The following is a 26,820-nucleotide window of genomic DNA, read 5'->3' on the forward strand; positions in this document are numbered from 1 at the left end:
AAAATAGAACCCAAGTATATCTAGAATAGTCATCTACCAAGACAAATGCATATTGTTTTCCACCCAAGCTAGTAGTCCTAGTTGGCCCAAAAAGATCTACATGGATCAATTGTAATACTCTACTAGTTGATACGTCATTAATGGATTTAAAAGAAACGCGCTTTTGTTTTCCTTTAGCACAAGCATCACAGATTTTATCATTATCAAATTTAAGCTTAGGCAACCCTCGAACTAAATCACCTTGAATTAGCCGTTGCAAAACACTCATACTAGCATGTCCTAGTCTCCTATGACATAACCAACTATCATGTTCATCCTTAGCAACTAGGCACAAATTAGTCATATCAATAGAATCTAAATGCACCATGTAAATGTTTCCTATTCTATGACCAACAAGCATAATCCGATTAGATGCAATTTCAATAACTTTACAACCATTAATTTCAAACAAGACATTGAATCCCTTATCGCATAATTGGCTAATACTCAATAGATTATGCTTTAATCCATTCACATATAAAACATTTTTAATTTGTATGGAAGAGGTATTACCTATTGTACCAATACCTTCAATGTGACCTTTTGAATTATCACCAAAAGTCACTTCTCCTCCATTTTTGACGTTAAGCTCTATGAACCGGCTTTTGTCTCCGGTCATGTGTCTTGAGCATCCACTATCAAGGTACCATGAATTTGAATTTGTTTCCCGTGCCTTGTAGCAATGCTCCTTTCCCTACAAACATAGATTAATTTTTATTTTGGTACCCAAATTCTTTTGGATCCATATTCATTAGTTTCCAAATCCTAGTTCCCTTAGGTATCCATTTGTGTAGGATATCTTTATCTTTAGTAGTAATGAGTCCTTTAGGAACCCATATACTTCTAAAGATTTTACCATTTAAGGTTCGTTGAGGATTTCTATGATTGTAGTTTCTAAAATCTTTTCTAACAAAGTTGGATTTTGAATTTTCTCCTTTTTCAAAACGTTTTGTTCCAACTTTATCAAAAGAAGTTTTAAGATCATCAATTTTCTTTTGATGATCATCATTGACCTTTGAAAGTAAATTTTGTAAATCTAAATTTTTCTTTTCAAACTCTTCTAGTTTGATTTGCAAATCTTTGATTTTACTTTCAAGATCATTGTTGGTTTTGGATATGAGTTTATTTTCATTTTTCAACTTTGAAACATCATTTTTATATTTTAAAAATAATTTCTCATAATCCGAAGCCAACCCATTATATTCCTCTAATAGCTCATCATAAGATAAATCATCAAAATCAGATGAGTTAGATGTTACCTTAGAATCTTCCCCAAATGCCATTAAGCACAAGTTTGCTACTTCTTGTTCTTCTTCATCGGAACCTTCTTCATCGCTCCATGTAGCCACATGAGCCTTGTGCTTATTCTTTGATTGACCCTTCTTCTTCAATTGTGGGCAATCATATTTGACATGCCCTGACTTTTTGCATTCATAGCAAATGATCGGGTCATTCTCTTTTGGTTCATCTTTGAGGCCTTCATTTCGTTTGAATTTTCTTCCTCGGTAAGGTCTCATCATTTTTCTAAACCGTTTGGCAAACAATGCCATTTCCTCGTCATCATCATCATCATTAGAATCACTCTCATCTTTTGTGGATTTGAGAGCAACTCCAATGTTTTTCTTATTCTCCTTCTCCTTTGGTGTCTCTTCAACTTTATCAAGGTCCACCTCATCTTCAAGCATCATCTCATGAGTGAGGAGTGAACCGATAAGTTCTTCAAGAGTTAAGGACGATAGGTCCTTAGACTCGATGATTGCCGTCTTCTTTGATTGCCATGATTTTGGGAGGGAGTAGACTAACTTCCTCACAAGTTTTTCATTTGAGATGATCTCTCCATATGATTTGAGACCATTGACAATCGTTGAAAATCTATCCGTCATAGCTTTGATGTCTTCATTTGGTTTCATCCTGAAATTTTCATAGCTATGCGTTAGAATACTAATTTTTGATTTCTTTACCTCATCGGTACCTTCACGTGTGACTTGAAGCTTGTCCCGTATTTCTTTGGTGGTTGTACACGATGAAACTCTTCCGTATTCATCTGGTCCAAGAGCACAAAAGATAATATGGATGGCTTTGGAGTTGAGCTGGAACATTTTTGTATCTCCTTCACTCCACAACCTTGGATGAGTGATAGGCTTAATGTATCCTTCTTCTACGGCATTCCATGCTCCCATGTCACTTGCTTGAATGAAGTACATCATTTTATTCTTCCAATAGGCGTAGTTAGCTCCATTGAAGAAAGGAGGCTTGTTGACGGGCATCGAATCGAGACCGGAGTCGTAATTTGAAGTGGAGGCCATTGATGACTTGGTAATCGATGTAACTCTTCCTGGATCGACTCAAGAGGCGATTAAACCTTCAAATGAGTTAGGCTCTGATGCCAATTGTTGAGTTAATCGAATGACGAAATTTGCCAAGAGGGGGGTGAATTGGCAATAAAAAAATTTGTGGAAGCTTTTGCAGAAAATTGAAAGTAATTGCACAGCGATTTACAGTGGTTCGACTTTCTCAAACAAAGTCTACGTCCACTACCTTAGCTATCCACACTAAGGATTTTCCAACAAATTCACTAATTTGTTCTTTCTTTTGAGGCCAAAGAGATAACCTTACAATTCCCTCAAGAGTATACCCCAACTCTTAAGAACACTCTTTTCTCAAAGAGAAGATTACAAATTTGCAAACTTACAAGAAAACCTCACAAGGTAAGATGTTTGCACAATTCTATAACAAAGAAAAGAACACTCAAAGATGAATACAATTGAGCACAAAAAGTGTTCTTGAAAGCAAAATGAATATTGAATGAAAATAGGCTTGAAATGCTCAAACTTGAGGTTTGATGCTTTCTCTTTGATTCTCTCTTGATTCTAGTTGCTTGATGTTTCTTGTTTTTGATCAATGGCTTCTAAGCTTGCTTAAATACACCTTGAATCACTTCTGAACGTTGGGGATGATTAGAGAAGATATTATTGCCATTTTAGTGTGAAAACATTTAATAAAATAGCTTGGAGCGTGGGGGGAATCGGTTCCCCCTTGAAGGGAATCGGTTCCTAAGTGTAAAATTCAAATATTTCGACCGTTGTACAAGGGGGGAATCGGTACCCCCTTGGGGGGGATCGGTTCCCTCCGAGCATACTGGAATTCTCGGAGCAAAACTGTTTAGGGGGAATCGGTTCCTCCTATGGGGGGAATCGGTTCCCTCCGAGCATTCTGGAAATCTCGGGGCCAAAACCATTTAGGGGGGAATCGATTCCTCCTATGGGGGGGAATCGGTTCCCTCTGAGCAATCTGGAATTTTTGGCTTTGAATTGGTTCGAAATACTTTGTAAAATTATTTTGAAATTGTTTTATGATTAAAACTTAATTTTACACTTAAGTAAGAATTAAAAATGATTTTTGAAATATTTGGAGTAATGTTTTGATATTCGAATAGTTATATCGAATATACTTAGAAAATCATTTGGAAAATCTTAAAATCCATTTAACTTAATTTGTTATATCGAAATATTAAAATGTTTCAACAATATGTATTTAATATATATATATATATTATTTCATATTTAATAATTTTGGTTAATTTCGTTAATTAACCGATTTCGAACCGAATTAACTGTTAAACAAATATTGAAAAAAATATTAACCATTTTTCGACTGAACTAATTCGGTGGCCGATCAAATTAATCAAATTATTTCGATTCAATCAGATAATTCGGTTAAAACCGAAAAATGAACGCTCCTAATCGATAGTAACAACGTTTTGAATCTAATCGAATAAGGTACTTCATGGACTATATCTGCCATAATGTTCCACGCTTAGTTTATTTGTTCAAAAGAGAATGGCATCTACAATTTGGATATGCACGTCGCGAAAGTAATAAGGTGATAGATGGTTTGATTAGATTTGTATAAATTCTCTCTATCAACTTTATATTTTAAAGAATCATCATATAAAGGTATATAAAGGTATTAAGTTCGAATAATAATGACTATAAAAATGTTTAAACTTTCATTGTTAAATAATTAAAAAAATTTAAAACATATACTACACATTGTAATTGCTATAAATTAATAAAGAAAACTATATTATTACTATTTATTTTTGGGTTTTTTCTTTTTCACCTAATGTATTAGAAAAATATTGTTGTTAAATCTATAACGCAAATGGACTGTCTAACCGATAACAATGGCTCTACAAATTACAATAATATTTTGAGATAGAGAATTTGATGAGAAAGAAATATTTATATATATTTTACCATATGGTTTAATTTTCTAATGTTTTGAGATTAAGAATTTAATTAAAAATATTTATTTATCATGTGGTTGAAATGAAAAAAAATTGTATTCTTGTAGGGTGATTTTGGCACCAAGGTAAGTGGCACTGCCAATCGTAGATTGTCAGTGTCAAAGTGGGACCCGATTGATAATATTTATATTTTATTTTATTATTAAAAGGGAGCTAAATTATGTAAGACAGGGTGGGAAAGGAATTTTACTGCTTGACAACGAACTCAGAGTGAGGGAGGGAAAGTCTTTAAGTCACGCACTCTGTACGGGTCTGTCAATTTCTTCCAATTATCATCGCCCACGTGTACTAGTGGGTCAAACTGAGTCCTCCGTTTGTCCCTTTCACGGGTATGCATGAAAAACACACCTTGAAAGTGCGGTCACAATAATTAATTAGTATTTGTTTATTTCCCTCGGAATTTCTCAGTCCTGCATTTTATCATCCACCTGTCCACATAGACCTTATATCGCAACCGTTGATCGAAGCGGAAGATGATTAAACTTATCTTCCACGTGTAAGGTGGTGATTTGCCTTGTGGATTCTTTACAACATGTGCGATGGTCATTCGCAGTCATTTTGTTTGAAAAGGGATTATTATCATGAGCCTCCTTAAAACCCTCTTAATCCTATAATAAGAGTACGATCAAGAAACAATGCAAGCTTACAAGAAAATCAAGCATACTAAAATGCACAGTAAACAATCATCACCTTGAAGAGCTATTATCCTTACGTAGAGCTTCTTTAACTATGTCTGGAGGGATAATGCAGCAAATGAACATCCAGAGCATCAGTTACAAAACTACTAGCCAAGCAGTCAGCTACACAATTACCTGGTGGAAGGGTGTGTTGAAAAGGAACCTCCCATTGCTGATCAAGAACAGCGTAAATATGAGTCAATATAGCAACCGTACCACCTTTATTCTTTCTATCACGAAGTAGAGAAATAGCATGTAAGCTATCGGACTCGACTATGATTCTCCTCTTTCCCATATTCCACGCACATTGGAGACTGATAAAAATACCCCAAAGTTTGGATTAAGAACCGAGAATATACCAATAAATTTATGAAAACCCTTCTCCATCTATAAGTGGCGGATGCACTAAGCCCCCATAAAGGTTAAGCGTATCCTATTATTTTGAAAAAATGGTTAAATTTAACTTAATGTGTTAAGGAAAAAAATACAAATTTTACATACCTATTATTTTTAAGAAAAAAATTAAAATTTTAAACCCTTATTCTTAAATTTCTGCATATGCCACTGCCATCTACCATTTAGTGTGGAGTTCCTCTTTTTTCTATTTATAGAGTTAAAAAATTTAAGAGTATCCAACTCGTACCCGATCCACTCGGTTCATATGATTCAAGGGGTTAGTATTCTTATAATCTTATTAGCAAAAAGTGTTTTTTTAGAAAAATAAATCAACGTAACATTTCTTCTATCCTAACAAAATTACTTTTTTTTATTAAATTTTATGATCGAAATCAATGAAAATAATTTTAATGAAACGTATGAAATATTAAATAGTCAATTAACATAATAATTTACTTTACTTTTAGGCTGGAAAATGTCCTTGGTTTGTTGATAAATCAAATCAAAATAAGTGACCAATACACTTAAACAAACTATCTTGATTTAAGCTAATATCAAACATTAGCACCAATAAGCTTTAAATTAATTATTGTATAAATATGAAATATCATTGAAGGCACGAACAACCAAAACCACGTTTTTCCTTCATTCGTATACATAGATTGGTTTTTGAAAAACATTGGTTTGAATAATATTTATTTTTAATAGAATATTTGGGTTTTCAATAACTTATTTTGTTTATTTGTATGCATTTATAGAAAAACAAATATATACTATTACTGTAGATGTTTTTTTTTTATCATGGTAAATAATAAAATAAAAAAAATATTTTCATTAGAGAAAAAACTTCACCTAATTAGTTCCATTCAGAAAATTGAAGTCTCAATCCTAAGAATCTAGTTAAGTTAGGAATGAAGAGTTTGGTCCACACTTTTATAATATGTAACCCTCAACACCTATGGGGTTATTATTACTAAATAAGAAATTGTTGTAGCATGCAAAAAAATGTCAGAGATTGCACCTAAGTCTTTCTCAATATATATATATATATATAATAGAAATGAAAGGTAAGAAGGCAATAAGCTTTTACTTTTAGCCATACCTCTTACATATATTTATGGTTCGATCAGTTCACTGTAAATGTGAAAAAGGTTTACTACCCCATGATCGTGATGTCAATATATTTTTTTCTCTCTACTTGATTTAGTCTCTTCTTTTGCTTCTTAGTAAGAAAAATATATGATAATTATATTTATTTATCAATTTATTAATGATTATAGTCTGTAAATTTATATACCATGCATTGAATATATAATTAATTATTCAAGCGAGTGTGAAGGGAAAAGAGGAAAAAGACAGAAAACGCAACATCAGAGGGTTCCCCACCCCTTTGGCTTGTAGTTTTGGGTTCTTGTTTTCGGACAGCTTTAAGATTGAAGAGGGAACTCTTCTCATCCACATCTCTCTCTCTCTTCGTCTGAGTTTCATGAGCTGATCGGTCTCAAAATTTGTGTGGTTATTATTAGATTAATTTATATTCAAAAAAATATGAAGCTTAACAGTGGATAGAGATGGAGGATCCGCTTAAGCTCTATATATATGCATGAGTTATAATATTACTTACTCTATTTGTTTCTTCTGAGAGTATTTCTAAAAAAACAAAAACATTGTCTCCTGTGCTGAATCCAATATGATGATTCTCGTATATATTCATTGATATGTTAAGCCTAGCTATTCAAGTATCGATTCCTTTCTCTTTTATCACCTAGTTTTGGTTTTTTATCTTTGGAATTTCTGTTTGTACCCTACTCTTTTTGTATGTAAAACCAAGATCCATGGCGCATCATACAAATTTTGGTGGTTTAGTTCATTTGTTCACTGGATAGAAGAAGATGAAAGGCTTATTGTTCCACCAACAACAGCAACAGACACAAGTTTTGGAAGAGAACATGTCGAATTTGACTTCGGCTTCTGCATCTGGTGAAGCCAGTGTTTCCTCAGGCAGTAGAATGGAAGCTGGTTCCAGTTATCCCCAACGAAACTTCACCATTCAACAACCTCAAGCTCAGCCAGTTAAGAGAAAGAGAAACCTACCAGGCAACCCAGGTTTGGTTTTTGCTTCAAACCTAACATTCCTTTTTTTAACTATACTTGTTTTGTTTGTTTCCTTATAATTTTTCAACTTTTTAAACTTTTGTTTACGCATTTTCTCGGTGGGTTTTGATTTTTTTTTAATCAGACCCAGATGCAGAAGTGATAGCCTTGTCTCCTAAAACCCTCATGGCAACGAATAGATTCGTGTGTGAGATCTGCAACAAAGGCTTTCAAAGAGACCAGAACCTTCAGCTTCATAGAAGAGGGCATAATCTGCCATGGAAATTAAAGCAAAGAACAAGCAAAGAGGTGAGGAAGAAGGTATACGTATGTCCAGAAGTAAACTGTGTGCACCATGAACCGTCGAGAGCGCTCGGAGACTTGACCGGAATCAAGAAGCACTTCTCGAGGAAACACGGCGAGAAGAAGTGGAAATGCGAAAAGTGTTCGAAGAAATATGCAGTTCAATCGGATTGGAAAGCTCACTCAAAGACTTGTGGCACTAGGGAATATAGATGTGATTGTGGAACCCTCTTCTCAAGGTATAATAAATAACTACCTTCTTCTACCCCCATGAACACAATCATCAAATCTTCATTTATTATGGCGTGCACTCGAGTATAACTTTGAAACAAAAAAGTAATAGCAATATATACATTTAGCAGTTCCTAGTTTTCACACCCTAGAGAGATATATAGAGAATAAACATGGAAATTGTATTTTCTGCACTAGCTAGAGTGGACAGTTTGTCCTATACTCTCACAGTGAAAGAAAAAAAATAAACTGAATGGGATGTAGAAAAGAGGGAGAGAAAAAGTATTTCTGCCTTTGTCATAGCACTCTATGATCACTGATTTAGTTTTTGTTTTGTTGTGTTTATTTTTTGAACTTTTTTTCTCCAGGAGGGATAGTTTCATCACACATAGAGCCTTCTGCGATGCTTTAGCAGTGGAAAGTGCAAGGGCAATCAATCCACTTCTTTCTGCTCATCAATCAGGCCAAGCCTCGTCCCACATCCAGTCATTTTCGCTTAAGAAAGAGCAGCAAAGTTTCACTCCTCTGAGGGCAGAGATTCCTCCATGGCTGGCTAGCCAAGCAATGCTCGGGGCTGGTCCTGGCCCACAGCATCATGTTGACCTTTCCTCCTCATCACCGTCAATATTCTCCCCTAGATTAGATCATCAAGATTTAACACTTTATGGGAACCCCAGCCCTAACCCTAGTCTTGTCCCTACTCTCCCTCCTCCATACCATGAGACGACAGTGCCTTCTGCTCACATGTCAGCCACTGCATTGCTTCAGAAAGCAGCTCATATGGGTTCGATCATGAGCGGTAAAATTGGGCCATCAACAGTACCGGCTACTGTTGCTGGCTCATTGAGGAGACCCCACCAACCAACTCACGTGTCTGCTGATTCTGCTGGCACTAACAACAACACAACAACAGCTGGTTTTGGATTCGACTTGCCTTCACGTGAACAAGAACTGGATGTGGTGGATAGTAGTACTGGTGGATTTATCCATGGCTTTTCTCCTTTCGGGAACTGTAAACCTGCTGCTGCCATGGCAGGCGGAGATGACCATCATCATCATCAAGCTGACTCAGGTGCTACTCTTTCCCTTCTCCAAGACATGATTAATTCTTTGTCTTCTGCCACTGGATTTGACGCCACTAATTCCTTTGATGACATTGCGTTTGGTGGTGGCATCTTGAACACAAAGAAGATCGATGGGAGTTCCATCGACGAATCATTCTCGAAAACAACTACACCGATGACGACAAACGCTACCACTCAGCAGAGTGAAGGCTTGACGAGAGATTTCTTGGGTCTTAGACCTCTCTCTCATGCCGATATTCTCAACATCAGTGGTCCTAGTAATTACTGCATCAACAACACTTCGCATGAACAACGAAACCAGTCTAAAAAAACATGGCAGCTTTAGGTAATATAGTAACTTTTTCTTCTTCTTTTTCATTTGAACTTCCTTCCAAACATTTCTTAAATTTTATAATCTATTTACTGCAATCTTTCTAAAGGGAATGACCTCTAAAGGTACTGATATATAATATCAGTTCTTTATATTCATATTTAATGTAGCCCAATGTTACAAATTTTGGCCTTTTTGTTTAAATAACACAAATACCTATACATTGTTAATATTGGGTGACTGATGTTTAGTATATGAAACCATCTTCCATTGAAAAGAAAAGCAACTTCATGACAAATAAGACATTGAATTAGTGGGTTTAGTCTTCTAATTTAATCATATATATTAGGTGTTTTTTCAATTCTTAAGTACCTTACGTGTAACTAAGAAATTAATGTAAATGTAGTTTATAAATTATTATTATTATTATTAAATTCTTATTTTTATCGATGATAGGCTTAGTGTTAATTAAACAATACAATCAAGAACTTAATAGAATTATTGGTGGCTAGTTATGATTAGGGTTCATGCACAATAAATCTTAGAATAAATTTCTAATAATTAGAAAGGTTGGGTTTATATCTTATTTGTCATGATTAAATTTAAGACAAACTAGAACCTGTGTATATTATTTTCTCCACGCCAATTATGATTTTCAACATGTAATCATGGGTTTTCTCTTTTACTTGACAATGGTTTGGGAAGAATATTAAAAGACCTATTACTAAATATAAATTTGAAATTTAGATTGACACTATAAAAATATATTTGATGTACAATAAGGAGATAGATATATATTATCTTTTGAGTCATATTTGTATGTGTGTAAATAATATTTATTTATAACGATATATATATATATATATATATATATATATATATTCTTAAATAGTTTTTGAATTAATTTTTGTTGTCTTTATGTTTCTCAAGGCTTATTCTTGACTAATTCGAACCGATCCGGGTCACACACCTGGTTGTGGTGGGTGAGTCTCTCCGTAGGAATTTTCTGCATACACAATAACTCGAACTCGAGACCTACTTAAGTGGTATTAAGCTACTTACCACTTGAATCAACCTTTTTTGATAAATTAAAATTTTAAGATATAAAAAATTATATTAAAAATATATTTGTAAACATTAAGAAAATAAACAATCATAGATATAATGGTAATAAATAAAAAAAATCGTCATAAATTCAAATCTCTAATATAACTTTTAGCTATTTATTTAATTATTTTTATAAATGATAATACGAAACTTAATTATAATTGTACTATATATATATATATTTATCTAAATTTAAAATCAAACACATGTTATTTATTGTAATATATATATATATATATATATATATATATATATATATATATATATATATATATCAGTGGCGGATGCACTTAGGGGCAAAGTATATCTCTATTATTTTGGAAAAATAGTTAAATTTAGCTTAATGTGTTAAGGAAAAAAAATTACAATTTTTGCATACACATTATTTTTAAGAAAAGAAAATTAAAATTTTGGACCCGTATTCTTAAATTTATGGATTCACTAATGATATTATATATATATATATATTTGACATTTTACTAGGATATTTTTATTTAGCATTTTTAATATTTACGTGAAAGCAAAACTTTCCACTACAAGTGAACTCACGACGCTCCCACTAGCCGTATCCATACCCGTGGTGATCCCCCAATACTCCTTGGATCTCACTTTTGATTATCGTTAAAAATATATAATATATTATATCTATTTGATTTGCTCAATTCTAATAATACGAATATCAACACGAATCAACTTACCGCAATGGTTAAATAAATTGTTGTTCTTAGAGGTTACGAGTTCGAACACCAACGATTGTAAAAATAATTGAGCACTCATTATCAAATAATTGGGGGCAATTATAACTTATGTTACTTTGTTAATCACCTCTAACTTAATAAATAATAATAATAATATGAATACCAATTAACATTCTTTCATATATGCATGTATCGATTTTGATAAATAAATTTTCTATTGGTATATATAGGATTAAACTACCCGTCCAACTCTCAGATGGAGCATATTGATAACAGTGATAATTTATTTTTTGTTAGAAATAATATCAGTTTAATTAACGCATTGGATTCTCGATATAGAAATTAAAGATCGGATAAATAAGTGTGAAAGTTGGGCAAGTTAGCTACTTAATTATATATATATATATATATATATATATATAGGGTTTTTTAGGGGGGGGGGAAGATTCTGTCTGACACTTGGTGTGGGTGCAAATGGTGGATTCAATCTCGAGGAAAAGACCCCTTTCTGCCTATAGGGTTTGGCCTCACCAATATAAAATAAAAAAGGATTTTTTTTTTAGATAGGTAAGTTTTATTATCCAAGAAAGCAGAAACCTACTACAAAACAATCCAATGAAAGGAACAAAATAAGGGGAACCTATACACCAAAATCAAGCTATACCCCATTGATTACAAAGAAATAAATTAGTGTTATCTAATCTATTGATAGATCTATTGCTTAGATAAAGACCTATAGTTTGCTTAATAGATTGAACTATATCATCCTCTGATCTGCTAATGCCTCTGAAAGTCCTACGATTCCTTTCTTCTCAAATGGTGTAAATGAATGCACACCACGACAGTTTAAGAATTTCATGTCGCTGTCGCCCAAACCATAAGATTGGACCAAGAGAATGGAGGTTTACTGATGCCTAAAAGCAGAAGAATGGAATTCCAGATTGAAGAAGAAATTTTGCATTCAGCAAAAAGATGGTTTATAGTCTCACTACCTTAAGAGCAGAAGATGCACAGGTCATTAGTGATTAAGCCGAACCTGAGCAGCCTTTCTTTGGTGGGGAGACGATCCAGAATAATCATCCATGAGATGAGGCTGTGTTTTGGTATGTGAAGGGGAAACCAAGTGATTTTCTGCCAATGAACCCTGTTTTATTTCCTACGAACCTGCTCCCAAATATTCTTAGACGATCCAGAATAGCCATCCATGAGATGGTTTCTATAAAAATATAATTTCGGTAACCTATGGTTTTATCATTTCATGATACATTGTCTCATTTGATTTATTAATGAACTTAGAGTGCAAATAATAAAGTGATATATACTAGCTCTTTGATTTATAAATTTGAAACTCAAATGGTCTTTATGAAGAAAAAAAAAACCTCAAATGGTCTCTCCACTATGACTTTATAGCAAAAAGACTCTAAAGGTTCCATAATAATGACCCAGAAGTTTAATAATAGTAAAGAAAGGGAAATCATGGTTGTGCCATTATTTGTTATTCCAAGAAAAACCTTTTCTTTTTGCCTTTGTTTTTTGTCCTTGAATAACTTTCGCAATAGAGGATGGCTAGACGCTAGTATTGAGTAATCGAATGGAATTGTTATCAAAGTAAGGCATGATTAGCCTATCATAAGAACAGCGATGAGAACCTTTACAATAATAATTTTTTTTTTAAAAAAATAGAGGGGCGTGTGGGAGACGATGTATCCCAAATAAAACAGATGTACAAGCTAACTTTGATAGTGGTAATGGCTCATTTCATTCTGGTTTAGCATAAAATAAAATAAAAAAAATTAAATAAACACAAACTAACCTAAAATCTAAATTCCCCACTTTTGTCCTTGATCTCAGGTGTTGCAGTGTAAGGCAGGCATGTTCATCCTTCTAAAATTATATTGTACTTAATATTCCCTTTCTTTATACATTGAGTATCAATATGGAAATAGTAGTTTGGGTATGGATAATTTATCAAATTAAGATTAAATATTGTGAAAAAAATGTTTATTTAAATTTAAAATAATAGAAATTCTTTAAATGTTTAGTCTCAAAAGTTTGAAAAAAAAAAAGGGTGTAGTTTACCTTAAATTTAAATTGAAAATGATCTAAAGTGTCAATAAACTAAAAATTTTAAGAAGGCCGAAAGCGCTTCTCACTCTTTATGCGGCTCTATTTATGTTGCTTAGGGTAGTGATATCCAGACTATAGTGTAAAGTAAATTAAAGACTAATAATACATGTTGGAGTGGGACGTTTTTACTATTATATATATTGGTTTTTCTAACATCCATTAGTCTAAAAGACTGTCACGTTTTGTCATTTGCACGCATAGAATCCCCTATTGGGACAATAATGATATTATAGCAGGAAATGTATTCATAGAATGGGCATGACATGAGCTTTGCATGGTGGGATAAAGGCACAATCCCCTAAATCCATGTGTATTGTCTCTGTGTCCTTTTAAAAAAAAGTGTAATGTCTATGTTTTTTCTTACTTTTTGTCTGGTGGGTGACTTTCTCCCTTGATATTGATTAACAATATATATATATATATATATACCCACGATCCATTTATATAATGTAAATTTTATTTTATTTTTATACGAATTAAGATTAATTTCTTATTTTTTAGTGAATATATTCTCATTTTTATTGTTAATCTTAATTATTTATTTTCATTCATTTACCGATCTTATATCTATGTAAAATTTAAAAAAATATATTATATATAATTGGATCTTATTCATATATATATATATATTTACACATATGCATGTTAGAAAAGTTGGTAATTATCAAAGTTATGAGTGGGTTAGCAGGAAAAGATAGAAACAAAAAATGATGGAGGTGGCGGCTTTGTTTGTAGTTTTGAGTATTTCTAAGTTGGTGTTCTACAGTCTTCTTTTCAAAATTTGAAGGTGGACCCTTGGCCCAATTTCTTTATATCACGTCCATATCATAACCAAGATTTCCCCCTTATTTTATATAATACATAAATTAATCTCAAGTCTTTAATTTGTTTAAATTTATTATAACCTTCAAATATTTATTTCGAAGAGTATTACTCATTAAGACATGTCTGAATCTACAATCTTTAATATATTTATGTATGTTATTTTGTTGTTTTTTTAGATAAAGATATTAACCTAAAAAATACTTGAGAACAATAGCTTCATTGTTCGCACCATAAAAATGATATATGGTAAAATTGTTTTAGTTCTGTAATTTAGAAACAACAAATGTTTATACATTTTTCGTTCATTAATACTATTATATGAATATTAAGTTAACTTATCATAGAGTAATGAATAATCGGTATAAATTTAAAATAAAAATAAAAATATATTCAAAATAAGTAATATATTCTCTTAAAAAAATTAGGACCTGTCTAACATTCAACGCTTATTTTCTTGCATCAGAGCGGACACGAGGGCACCAACTAGGAAAACGCCTACTGTCAGCGCGGAAAAGAAGGTTACTGAGTGGAAGCGTTCAAAGCTGCCCAAACGCCTTGCTGTCAACCGAACCAGAGACTGTCATTGGAAAGCATCACCGGCTAACATGTTCTAAGTAAATTTTGACGCTCTGATGAATCTAGCTAGAGTGGTGGAGCTGGGATTGTTATACGCACTCAGACAAATGTAAGATTTTACGTTAAGAATAAAGTTTTAAAGTTTTAAAAGAAAATTATTTAAAAAATTATATGAGAATATAAATAAATTATTGATTAACAATATTATATAAAAAAATATGTAAAGTATATATTAATATTTATTTATTTTTTTAAAAAAGACGATTACATCACGGTGTGTTCGGTCCATCCTCTATGCAAGTAATGTAACGGCACCAACAAAGATTCAACGAGAAGAAAATCCTTTGGCGGTTGAAGCTTTAGCTGCTGTTAAAGCGGTTGGATTCGCACGACATGTGACCCGCGAATGAGACTTTTTATGTGTCATCGACAGCCTTAAACATGACCTGTCTGAGATTGGCACATATTCTGGGTTTAGACAATCTACCGACATTTGTAAATTGTAAACAACAATTTTTACAATTAATATATATTAAATACAATATTTATAAGGGTAAACTATATATTTAATATCTAAAATATTTTTTTATATTTAAATTTTATTTTTTTAATAAAATTGTATTTAATATTTAATTTAAATTTTATTTTGATACGATGCCATTAAAAACTAAACTTTAGTCGATTAAGAAAAGCGCGGCACTATGTAACTGAAGCGTAAAAGCAGCGGCAAAGTAATGAATCGAAGTAAACGCCTAGCTGCTACGGAGTCAACCTCCAAATCAATTTCAACAATGGCGAGAAAGCGAAGCAGAAAAACGACGATGATCTTCTTCGTTTTGCTTTCCGTTTTAGCTTTCGTTTCTTTCCTTCCCGTCTTCGCTTCTCTCCCTTCGCTTTACTCTCACTCCCACGATGTTCACTTTCTTCTTCCTCGTCACCAGCGTCAGCACCGCCGCCAAAAAGTAAAGTATCTTGTAAATATTCAAAGTTAATTTCTGGAAATTTATGCTTTAGCTTAAACTTTAAAGTAGCTTTCAAATTTATATTTACTCTTTTGTATGTATATTCCTTTTCTGTGCTGAATTGAGAAGGGAAATGTGGAGTGTAGAAGGAAAAGGAATTAGATATTTGAGTAGTTGATTTCTATTGCCTTAAAAAGAAGAATTAATGATGTTATCAAATTATTTGTTTTTAAAATTTCACGGTAGCTGTTTCTTATTTGTTTTTAGGGTTTATATGTTGATGGTATTCTTTTTTTGTGTGATTGTATGTCAGACTGATGTTACAAAATTTGAGATTGCGGAGGATATGTTCTGGAAAGACGGGAAGCCTTTTCAGATAATTGGTGGTGACTTGCATTATTTTCGGGTTCATCCTGAGGTATTTGTTCTCTCTGTTCGCGCTTAGCCTCTTCTAAACCTATTCATTCTTTCAGTTGTTGTTTTAATGGGATAAGTGGATTTGAGAAGGTTGTAGAAAAGGTTCTAAAGGTTTTCAGCATATAGGTGGTATAAAAGGAGGGAAACACACACACACACACAAGAATAGTAGAGATCTGTTACTTTGTGGAGATGACATATGTTCTGATTATGTTAGAAGTGGGGACTTGGATGCTCTTTTATCCAATTGATAACCTACTATCTTACGGATGCAGTACTGGGAAGATAGGCTTTTGAGAGCAAAAGCATTGGGGTTGAATACCATTCAAACTTATATTCCTTGGAATTTGCATGAACCAGAAGCTGGCAAACTGGTTTTTGAAGGCATTGCAGATTTAGTATCATTTCTCAAACTTTGCCAGAATCTAGGCCTCCTTGTCATGCTTCGAGCTGGGCCTTATATTTGTGGAGGTTAGTCTTTCTGTCATGTGTGTATAATTTTTAGCTATTTACTTTATGTATTAGGAATGGGTCCATAATATTTCCCAGTAGGTTGCTTCTTATATTCACATTAACGAGGGATAGATTTGAACTCAAATTTTTAACCTTATAATGATAAGCTTCCCTGTCATTGCCAATTTATTATAGCTCATTTGTTTCTGATCTGTTTCTTCAATATTGCATTACTTATAGTACCCTGGGCAACCCATTCATTTTGATGATCTTCAGAACTTGTTGTTTTCTTGTATTCTTATCCGACACAATTTCCCTCTTGTTGCAATTTGCAAGTGTTATTAAAGGAGTATGCAAAAGAAGAAGAAGAAAAAGGAGATAATACATTGTGCTCACTGATATAATTGCATGTACACTAGATAATTTCTGGCTCTCAGTTCTTGTGACAATAGATGTCTTAATATTTAGTGTCGATACTGACATGGTTTCCTTTTGGGAACATATGTCTCTTGCAGAGTGGGATCTTGGAGGGTTCCCACCTTGGTTGCTTTCCATATCTCCAGATGTCAGATTAAGGTCATCAGATCCTGCTTATCTTCAAAAGGTACTCTCATATAGTCCTTATGTTTAAGTAAGGATGTGGCGTAGATGTTGGATTAAATGTTATAGTTTTCATGCTCAGCACAAATTCTACGTCGGAGTTATATTGTATGGTTTCTGTTTACTTATATATGTTCTTGGAGGATGGATCAATTGACATTTTGTATTGGCTGTATTATTTTTTCAATATGATATTACAGGTTGAAGGATGGTGGGGGGTCCTTCTTCCAAAAGTAGCTCCTCTTCTTTATGGAAATGGAGGCCCTATCATAATGGTTCAGGTACGGGCATAGAATATATTTTATTAGCTAGTCGAATTCCTTCGGTAAAACTAGTTTGCCAGTCTGTTTTATCTCCAAGGATTTTTAAGCAATGATAGAAAGGCTTATGCCTCTTTATTAAAACAAATTTCTCCATCTGGTAATTGTTCCTGCTGCTTCATGTTGTTGAATTTACCCTATCTTGAATTAAGGCCAACTGGGTGGTTGATGTGAGTTCAAAGTTTACAAACTACGGCACTTGTGGAAAAGACCCTCTTTTGATGAAAGAAGAAGAAAAACCTGGGATAATCAGGAACTAGGAAGATACTTGAACAAAGGAAAAGACAAAAGACTTGCCTATATTTAAACATCATTTTACTTGATTTCTTTTTTGGGGCTAAGAGTGAAAAGTGATTCAAAAGGAACAAATAAATGAGCCCTGTAGGAGTCTAAATAGGTAACTGAGGGTTATCAACCCTCCTGCTATTTGAGTTTGTAGCTCACCATTTGAAAGATTATATGGTGTGCCTGAAAGAAATGCTAGTTTAACATGTTTCTTGTCCTTTCTTTTCTTTGTACGACACAGTAAAAACAACATTCCCTTTATACACATAATTCTATTCCTTCCTTATAATATATATATTTGTACTGTTGAATGTCATTCTCCGAAGTTTCAACATTTTATGTCTGTAATCTTCAACTATAATGAGATTTTATACTTTGGTACAGATTGAAAATGAATTTGGGTCATATGGAGATGATAAAGCTTATCTTAGACACTTGGTGAAGTTAGCTAGAGAACATCTTGGGGAAGACATTATTTTGTAAGAGGATATTTTCTTTAATCCCTTTCATTGCTTACACCCTAGATAATCTTCCGTTTATCATGTAAACTCTAATTCTTCAGGAAAGATTCAAACTTTCATGATTTGAGTTTTTGTTGATAAACCATCAAATTGTACTGCATTTCTTAGATTTTGCCCATTGGAATGTCAATTAATCAGGTGTATAGGCAGGAAATAAAAAGTTTACTGCAAACTCCATCATAGAAAAAGGCTAACTGAATGTGCAGAAGAAAATACTGGTTAGTTCATATTTACATGCATGATGGCCGTTCCAAATTACAGATTGGACTATACCAGTATCTTTTACAGACTGTTATCCGGCATGTACTCATTGAAGGTTGAAGTAATATTTTCTGAAATTTAAAGATGAAAATTTTGGGTTTTATAGTTGGTCCCATGTCTTTCACATTGTGAACATTCATATGTTTGACACTACCGTGCAAGTACGTAACCACAATGGCATTGTTTACTGTTAATGGAGCCTTCTCAAACTATTCTGATTTAAAGTTTGTTATCTGTAGTACTTAGTACTTGAAAGGCAGGTCTGCATTACTGTGGTAATTTATAGAAATATTGTTTATTGCTCATCTAGGATTAACAACAGTGGACTTTGTTACAGGTCCTCCCTTTTTACATTATCTTCTTGACATTATTAAGAATTAGAAGTATTGATGCATCATACTTTAATCAAATGACTTCAAGCACAGTATTGCATTCTGATGGGATTATTTTTTACTTATCTGGACGAGTTATGATGGTTTCAGGTACACTACTGACGGAGGCTCTAGAGAAACTCTTGAGAAAGGGACCATTCGGGGACATGGTGTCTTTGCAGGTACTGTTCAACATCAACATGTCCTTATTTGAAAAGTTGGGAAACTAACAGAGCATCTTATAACATAAGAAGCAAATAATAATCTTCCTATTCCTCAACACTTTTTGGATCATGTTCTCAGCCCTTTGATATTTTTAATGCCCCCAGGCCCCCACCAAACAAAGAAAGAACAAAAACTATTGTTTTATATTCTCATATTCATCTATGCTTTCGTATAGTGTATCACTAATGGTAAATCAGAATAGCTTGAGCACAGAGCATAATGCATGCACACAGAATTGACTATAAGTTAATAGTAACTGTTTCTGATTTGTAGCTGTTGACTTCACTACTGGTGATAACCCTTGGCCCATATTCAAGTTACAAAAGGAGTTCAATTTGCCTGGGAAATCACCACCGCTTTCTTCGTGAGTGTCTATTTGTGTTAATTTTTTACTTTTCTGATAAGGGAATAGGGGGAGGGGTTGTCCGGGGATTGAACCCAAGATTAGTGTCAGCAGAAGACGTAATATCTTTCTTACTTTTTACTCATAAAGATTATTCTCAAAGATTAAATATTATAAACAGACTTAATATTTTATCTTTGAGAATTATCTTTAGGAGTAAAAAGTATGAAGTATTCTTTTTGCTTCATATAACTAAATTTCATTTATGCAAATTATAATTAGATGATAAATAATATTTTTAATGATTAAGTAGCATAAATGCCTTTTTATAATATAAAAAAAATCAAAATTGAAGATATACTATAAGTAACTTTGAATAACTTAATTATAATTGGTGAAATATGACTTCTTCAACCAGTTAACTCACGATCTAATTGTTTGATTTTAAAACTAAAGACTTCTACCTGAGATGACCAATTTGAATGACATGAATTGAAATAACTCGAGTGTCAGACCCCAAATGGCCTAAATTCGAATGTTCTGAAATCCAGATGACTTGAATTTGTATTGACCCGAATTTATTTCAGGGAATTTTATACAGGTTGGCTTACACACTGGAGTGAGAAGATGGCAAGAACTGATGCAGAGTTTACTGCAGCTGCCTTGGAAAAAATTATGTTACACAATGGTTCTGTGGTGCTTTATGTGTGTTCTTCCATCCTACTTTTATTTCTGTGTAGTTATGATCTGTATGGTCATGCTATGATATAGACCTTTGAATTCCAGATGGCACATGGTGGAACAAACTTTGGATTTTATAATGGAGCAAATACTGGCGTGGATGAGTCAGATTACAAACCTGATCTAACGTCCTATGATTATGTGAGAATGGTTTTTCCTTCTTGTATTCAGTATTTTAATTTATACTTTTCAAGCTTTGAAATGATTTTACTTAACCCCAGGATGCACCAATTACGGAGTCTGGTGATGTACAAAATGCAAAATTCAAAGGTATAATCCTAATTTAGCTGGCTGAATATTTCAAGACCAGAAGGATAATATCTTGAAATTTTGCATGATTTTGTTGGGAAGTAAAACTACCATGCAAATATCAATTTCTACGTTTGATTTGTGCATGCTAATCAATATTATACATATTGATGAGCTTCCAGACAACTTTGGTTACCAAACATGATAAAATTTGTCTCCAATGAGAAGTGGATGAGCTTATCCAAAAAAAAAAGTTAGCAGATACAGAGTGATATGGCAGATAGTTAGATAGGAGATAGAGGATTTAAGCAGATGTACTAGACCAATGGCAGAAGCAGATTACCTGTTTGATTTCTATTTCCTTTAGTTGGACATGGTCCTTTCATTTGGTGTTAGAGGGAACCGACTTTCTGTATAGGTATTGCTTATATTCATGGTAATTTTACCTCTCCGTGTGTGTATATAGATATTGTAGCTTGCAACATAACTACAGTTTTAAGAACTGATACATTCAGTAATTGATGCACATGTTGATGGACATTATGGCGTGATTGCTACAATCTTTTGAAATTGGCAAAAGTCTAAAACATTATCATTTAAATGGCAATTGTTTATCATAGAGAATATGAGTAAATTTGTGCCTGGCAGAATGCTTCAATGCATTTCATCTCACATTATTGAAAAGGTTCTCTAAAAGCCTTGTTATCATTTTTTTCCTTAATTTTTCTGTTAACTATTTATTGGTTTCCCCTTGTAAAGTTTACAGTCGGCACTCTGTTGTGACTGTGGTTTGGTCTTTGGTGTCGTGATCATTTTATCCTAGTTTTTGTGCAGTTACACGGGGTTTCCTGGTCTGTTTCTGATACTTGTGTACAAATTAATAGTTGGGATAAAAAAAATCAAACTTTTTTCTCTTGCAACTGATTGTCTATTAGCATACTCCATTCACCTATTGTGATTTCAGCCATTAGGAGAGTAGTGGGGAAGTATAGTTCAGTATCTCTACCTCCAGTTCCTTCCAATAATAAAAAGACTGGATATGGATCCATCCAGTTAAAAAGAACGGCATTTTTATTTGATTTACTTGATCAAATTGATTCTGCACGCATTGTTGAATCTGAAAATCCAACTGCAATGGAGTATTTAAACCAGGTGTGCAAAATTTACAAGCTTTACTGCTCATTTGCTTCTGCGTTTAGCAATTTAATACAAATCCCAGATTGCTGAATACTTTCTCGTCTTTCCTAACATCCAGATGTTTGGATTTGTATTATATGTATCTGAATATGCACCCAAAACTGGCAGAAGTAAGCTAGTTATACCAAAGGTATGCCATCCTATCATTCTGTAAAGGTTACCGAGTTATCTTTCCTCGGTGCTTCAATATTGACAAATGATACATAGAAATTTAATTTTCTATAAAATATGATGCTTGCAGGTGCATGACAGAGCTCAAGTGTTCATATCATGCTCCCCTGAAGTTAATGGTAGACAAATATCATATGTTGGTACAATTGAAAGATGGTCAAATCAAGCAATTGATCTTCCCAATGCTAAATGTGTTTCCAACACCAGCTTATTTATTTTGGTAACCAACTTTCCTCATGCTTCGAGCATATCACCATTTGTGGTTTATGCAAATTGGCAATTATCTGTGAATGTTAAATGATAGCTGTGGAAACCTTTCGTAATTTAAAAGCTATTAGAAAAGGAGTTTTTGTTTAATCTTAAATTTTAATTCTATTTATAATTTACTTGTACTGTATGATTAGGACTTATCTCTTTAGAAGATAAGATAAGCTTTTTGATGAGATAAAAGGTTAGGAAAACGATCTCTAGTTACACTTTACTTTTGTAATTCTCAGCCTATAAAGCAGATCGTTCTTTATTGTTTCAGCAATCAATTCAAATAGAACTTATGATCTCTCTCATTTGAATTCTCACTATGATCTCTCTTCATTTGTATTCTCACTTTCTTTCTTCTTAGAGTATTTACAATAAGATTAGTGAGAATATGCTGACTTGCGGTATCATTAAGTTTATTAATCCATATTCATATTAAGTTAGATGCTTAGCAGTGTATCAAACTTCTGCAAGACCTAACAACAATGTCTTTTAAGTTTCTTGCTTTATTCTTTTCTTCTTCCGTTTCTATCATACATCTATTTCATATCTTTGTTTCTACAACTTGACATTTGCAGGTTGAAAACATGGGTCGTGTAAATTATGGACCATACATCTTTGATAGGAAGGTAAAGTACCCGTAAAGTTGAAAATTATTCTTTTATTTCGAATAATTTCTGAAATGTCACGTCATTAGTCATTTTTATTTATTGGCATCACTCAAATCCTCATACATCGCCATTCATTAGAATTTTGCTCCGTTGCTAGTAGATTCGAAAGATATACTTATGTAATCGCTAGCCTGCATGACATCAATCCATTGCTTACTAGAAGGGAAAGATATTTAAAATGTAATTCTCCTCTGTCAGGGAAACTTGATAAGCTAGTTGATCAATGATAACTGTTCTTTTAGATCCACTTTACCGTGAAACAGCGGTAAGGAAAGGAACCAAAACCACGCAACGATGGTAGCCTAACAGATGATTGTTCTTTACTCTAATTTTGTAGGGTATTTTGTCTCCTGTTTATGTTGATGGGAGAGTTTTGACAAGATGGAAAATGATCTCAATTCCTTTCCATAACCTGAACGAGGTGCCAAAATTCCATCCCATCATTCAGATTGCGTTCAAATTCCATGAAGTATCTTCCCGTGAAAAACTAGAACACAAGTCAGGTATGTTTCATGAACACAAAAAATATCTGTATCAAATGTTTGTACTCTGTACAATTCTACTATCAATTTCTGCGTAGTTTCTTACTCATCTTACACTTTCCTTCTTTATACCTAATTGCAATCTACAATCTAATGAAGAAACAATATATGATGTGCAAAAATGATGATATCGTAAAGACTTGCTTTCCCTAAAGCAGAGGGTGTTTTAGAAGGGCCATCGTTCTACAGCGGCCATTTCTCTATTGATACAACGACTGAAGTTACTGATACATACATTTCACTTAGAGGGTGGGGGAAAGGGATTGTTTTCGTTAATGAATTCAACATTGGAAGATATTGGCCGGTAAGATGGTTTAATTTCTTTCTAGGCCTGGCATGCTGTTAATTATATGTCATTTGCGAATATTTCCTCTGGGCATGAAGGGAACTACTCTGAAAATAAAAGCGATACTTTTTTTTTTTTTGCAGACATCAGGACCACAATGCAGCCTTTATATCCCTGCTCCAATCCTTCAGCACGGGGAAAATGTTTTGGTATGAAATGCCTCTGTAATTTATGGAATGGTTGTATATTTTCAATCTCAATGAAATTTTCTTCCATGATGGTTTGGTTCATCATTTTGTAGGTGATATTTGAGTTAGAATCACCGAACCCTGAGCTTGTGGTAGATTCGGTTGATCAACCAGATTTCTCTTGTGGTCCAAGAAAAGCGAGTGTGCATCAACTTTAATGGCACCGACTGAAACACCAGTTTGGCAAAATGGGGGATGGCAGAGCTGAGCATTACAGCAATCAATTAATGCTGGATCTACTTGAGAATGTTTCTATTTTCCGGAGGGAATGTGCGTTTGGGTGTATGCAAGTGAGCCAAAAAGACAACTTCAAATAAAACAACTGTACTTTAATGCTTAAGAATGTAAAGAGAAACGTTCACATTTGTACTTGAATAGCAACATACCATCTTCTGCTTAATTCAAATAAGAAGTGTTGGCTTTTCTTATTTCAAGTGATTTCAAAAGAAATCTCGGTAATGACCAGAAATGGAATGCCAAGCACGGCCATCTGCTCTTGACAAGCTCCCTGTGAGCAACGTCTACAAGCTGCTGAAAGAAAGAAAGAAAGAGAAGGCATATCATTTTGGAGGTTGCCTAGATCCATCTCTTGGGTCCTGTTTCGATCCTGTCATAACAGCAGATGTTGCCACGGTCATGGCAGCTGCAGCAGCACCCAGCTTAGCACCACCGGCAGCCTTCATTGCCCCGGCTACTTTAGCAAAAACAGCTATCCCTCCAAAAAGAAAAGCCCTCAATGCTGCTGTTGGTTTCACGGCCATTTTTTTTATCGAAGAATCTGCAATTTCTCCATTATTACAAAAATTCAAATGTCTATTCTCTCATTCGAACAAATATACACATCAAAATTGTCAATAAATTCAGTAAACCTAAACTATAAAACTTCGATGTTTTCTTCCTTTTATGAATGAAATGATTAAAAATGCAAAAGAATTGACCCATGTAAAAAAAATGGTAGACAAACATCCTGTAGCTCATCACAGAATTTCTGTTTGGTTGCCTAAATACCTAACGGAGTTGAATCTTTTACTTCTGTTTCCTTTTTTAGCTGGAAATTTTAACCAAAGATTTACACATTCCCGCTCCAAACATCAACTAAAGCTAAAGCTCAACAGAGTTAAAACATCAATGTATCCTGGATTGGTTCGTTAGATTACAGATTTTAAACTTAGTAATGCTTATTGAGACCAAATAAGCCATATGACTGACGTAACCTGCCATATTGTTGAACTTGATGATCAACAATTCGTAGATGCAAACATTCAGAGATGGACCTAGGGGGGCGGGTGGGGTGGTCGCCCCCATAAAAATTTAAATTTCTATATATTTTAAATATTTTCTTTATATTTTCTATAGAAATTATGTTTTCGCCCCCCCAAATTTTATAAGTTCTTCCCTACTTAAGATTTTATAAGTTCGCATCTCCTAACATAAAATCTTGCGTCCGTTTCATCTTAGTACAATTCTAGTTCAACTCACATCTAAAGCACTTCAATTCTAGACAACAAGTCATGTCATCTTTGTTGAAAAATTAAACTACAAGATCAAGTAGACCATATGACCAATAGTTACAGATTCATAACATAGGGAAGCCTTTGTGATGTGGCTAAGAAGGAAATCAGCAATAGAACAGTAAAATTATGACAGGAATAGGAATGGGAAAGAAGATGAAACTCAAGAAAATTTAGGGTTATAAAAACCCCTAGTTTCTTTCTAATAATTCAAAGAAAAATAATAAGAATTATTTTGGCCGTAAAGCCTACAACTTATTTATACAGGTCTGCTTTCTTGCAAGCAAAGTTTCAATCCTAATCCTAGATGTAACCCAGATATCCTATAATCCTAGCCATCTATCTATATGTCTGCTAATTAATTAATAAGACTAATATAATAAAATAACATAATAGTAAAAGCTCCGGCATCACTTTGTCGTCTTATACCATGAGAGATCAAAGTTACTGTTCTTTGTAAGTGTTGGAAACACAAGCATTTTGTTGACTAATAAACACAGAAAACCTACTAATCTACGGATAAGTGGTAACAAATAAATATGAGCAGCTTCCTCCTCTTCCATTTTCTGATCCATAGGACTAAGCATTCAGCAAAGTTACAAGCATAACTGAATATGAAACAATCATCCCATATAGGAAAAATCTCTTGGAATCCTTCATTTTTAACCTATTCCACAATCAGTTCTACATCCTTGAAAGCACTGAAAGGCAAAACCCTATAGCAAGTTCAAAATGGTTAACATCTCTCTCTCTCTCTCTCTCTATATATATATATATATATATATATATCATTTTTCATAATGTTAACAAAACACCATTTAGGATTTCCAATTCTCACAGGCAATTTTCAACAATCTGAAAAAAGAATCAAATCAATCTAAACCACAAAACTAAAATCCACCTTTTCTCCCTATGAACTTTCTGCAAGAACAACAAGCTATTACTTAATCTTTCATAATGACCACAAATCCTGGAAAAATATATAATTTGATCCCGAAGGAGAAAAGCAGTTCCTGCTAAGAATCCATTTTCCCAAAATCAAATCAACTGTAACGCCCTCCTATCCCCAACCCAGGCAAAGAAGTTTACATTTTACCCCACTTCCGTTACGTCTTCGTTATCAAACTTTAGGTCAAAGAGCAATAAAAGTAACTAAAAAACAGAAAGAATCCCAGATCATATAATAGGCCAGACAATATAAAGGAGAAACCGAACCTTAAAATTTACAGAGAAAACTCTTTTCGACCGAGTCCTTTTGCCAATAGCTTGGAGTGTAATAAGAGAAATGAAGAAGATCGTAATAAATATATATACTAATGAGGTCTGTTTTTAATCAAAATAATAATAAAAAATGAGGTATGTTTTTCTTATACAAGGGGAAAAATGTTTATTTTAACGACACGTTTCTCATTTT

At 33.5% G+C, this 26,820-nt stretch overlaps 2 protein-coding genes and 1 long non-coding RNA gene across 9 annotated transcripts; 2 read left to right on the forward strand and 1 right to left on the reverse strand.

The window, feature by feature from the left end:
• Positions 1-6,875: 6,875 nt before the first annotated feature.
• Positions 6,876-9,628, forward strand: LOC120190498 (protein indeterminate-domain 7-like). Of its 2 annotated transcripts, XM_039193577.1 has the most exons (4): positions 6,876-7,527; positions 7,661-8,057; positions 8,418-9,251; positions 9,318-9,628. In XM_039193577.1, exons 1-4 carry the CDS (start codon positions 7,314-7,316, stop codon positions 9,457-9,459), a joined length of 1,587 nt encoding a protein of 528 aa, XP_039049508.1. In that variant the 5' UTR covers positions 6,876-7,313; the 3' UTR covers positions 9,460-9,628. The 2 variants fall into 2 exon arrangements, with proteins under 2 accessions (XP_039049508.1, XP_039049507.1); XM_039193576.1 differs by having other exon boundaries at positions 6,879-7,527; positions 8,418-9,628.
• Positions 9,629-15,481: 5,853 nt separating this feature from the next.
• LOC120190373 (beta-galactosidase 17-like) lies at positions 15,482-24,360 on the forward strand. 6 transcript variants are annotated; one of them, XM_039193456.1, is made up of 19 exons: positions 15,482-15,739; positions 16,053-16,157; positions 16,432-16,627; positions 17,125-17,213; positions 17,410-17,490; positions 18,199-18,293; positions 19,079-19,149; positions 19,466-19,556; positions 20,123-20,240; positions 20,322-20,417; positions 20,498-20,546; positions 21,490-21,677; positions 21,781-21,852; positions 21,964-22,113; positions 22,727-22,777; positions 23,157-23,322; positions 23,499-23,665; positions 23,791-23,856; positions 23,949-24,360. In XM_039193456.1, exons 1-19 carry the CDS (start codon positions 15,512-15,514, stop codon positions 24,051-24,053), a joined length of 2,184 nt encoding a protein of 727 aa, XP_039049387.1. In that variant the 5' UTR covers positions 15,482-15,511; the 3' UTR covers positions 24,054-24,360. The 6 variants fall into 6 exon arrangements, with proteins under 6 accessions (XP_039049387.1, XP_039049389.1, XP_039049390.1 ...); XM_039193458.1 differs by having other exon boundaries at positions 23,517-23,665; XM_039193459.1 differs by having other exon boundaries at positions 23,520-23,665.
• LOC120190375 lies at positions 24,289-26,733 on the reverse strand. The gene is made up of 2 exons (XR_005522614.1): positions 26,622-26,733; positions 24,289-24,682 (listed from the first exon to the last, which is right to left on the reverse strand). It is a non-coding gene; the product is annotated as an uncharacterized LOC120190375 (long non-coding RNA).
• Positions 26,734-26,820: the final 87 nt, after the last annotated feature.

The sequence above is a fragment of the Hibiscus syriacus genome, unplaced genomic scaffold (genome assembly GCF_006381635.1).
Source record: "Hibiscus syriacus cultivar Baekdansim isolate YM2019G1 unplaced genomic scaffold, ASM638163v2 tig00116962_pilon, whole genome shotgun sequence".
NCBI classification, from domain to species: Eukaryota; Viridiplantae; Streptophyta; class Magnoliopsida; order Malvales; family Malvaceae; genus Hibiscus; species Hibiscus syriacus.

What these genes read in the sequence shown, in the direction of transcription:
- LOC120190373 (XM_039193456.1), top strand. Translation starts at nt 15,512, where the DNA reads ATGAATCGAAGTAAACGCCTAGCTGCTACGGAGTCAACCTCCAAATCA. An exon ending in ATTTTCGGGTTCATCCTGAG is followed by an intron (nt 16,158 to 16,431) that starts GTATTTGTTCTC and finishes TTACGGATGCAG; the next exon opens with TACTGGGAAGATAGGCTTTT. An exon ending in AAATCACCACCGCTTTCTTC is followed by an intron (nt 19,557 to 20,122) that starts GTGAGTGTCTAT and finishes AATTTATTTCAG; the next exon opens with GGAATTTTATACAGGTTGGC.
- LOC120190498 (XM_039193576.1), top strand. Translation starts at nt 7,314, where the DNA reads ATGAAAGGCTTATTGTTCCACCAACAACAGCAACAGACACAAGTTTTG. An exon ending in AAACCTACCAGGCAACCCAG is followed by an intron (nt 7,528 to 7,660) that starts GTTTGGTTTTTG and finishes TTTTTTAATCAG; the next exon opens with ACCCAGATGCAGAAGTGATA. An exon ending in TGTGGAACCCTCTTCTCAAG is followed by an intron (nt 8,058 to 8,417) that starts GTATAATAAATA and finishes TTTTTTCTCCAG; the next exon opens with GAGGGATAGTTTCATCACAC.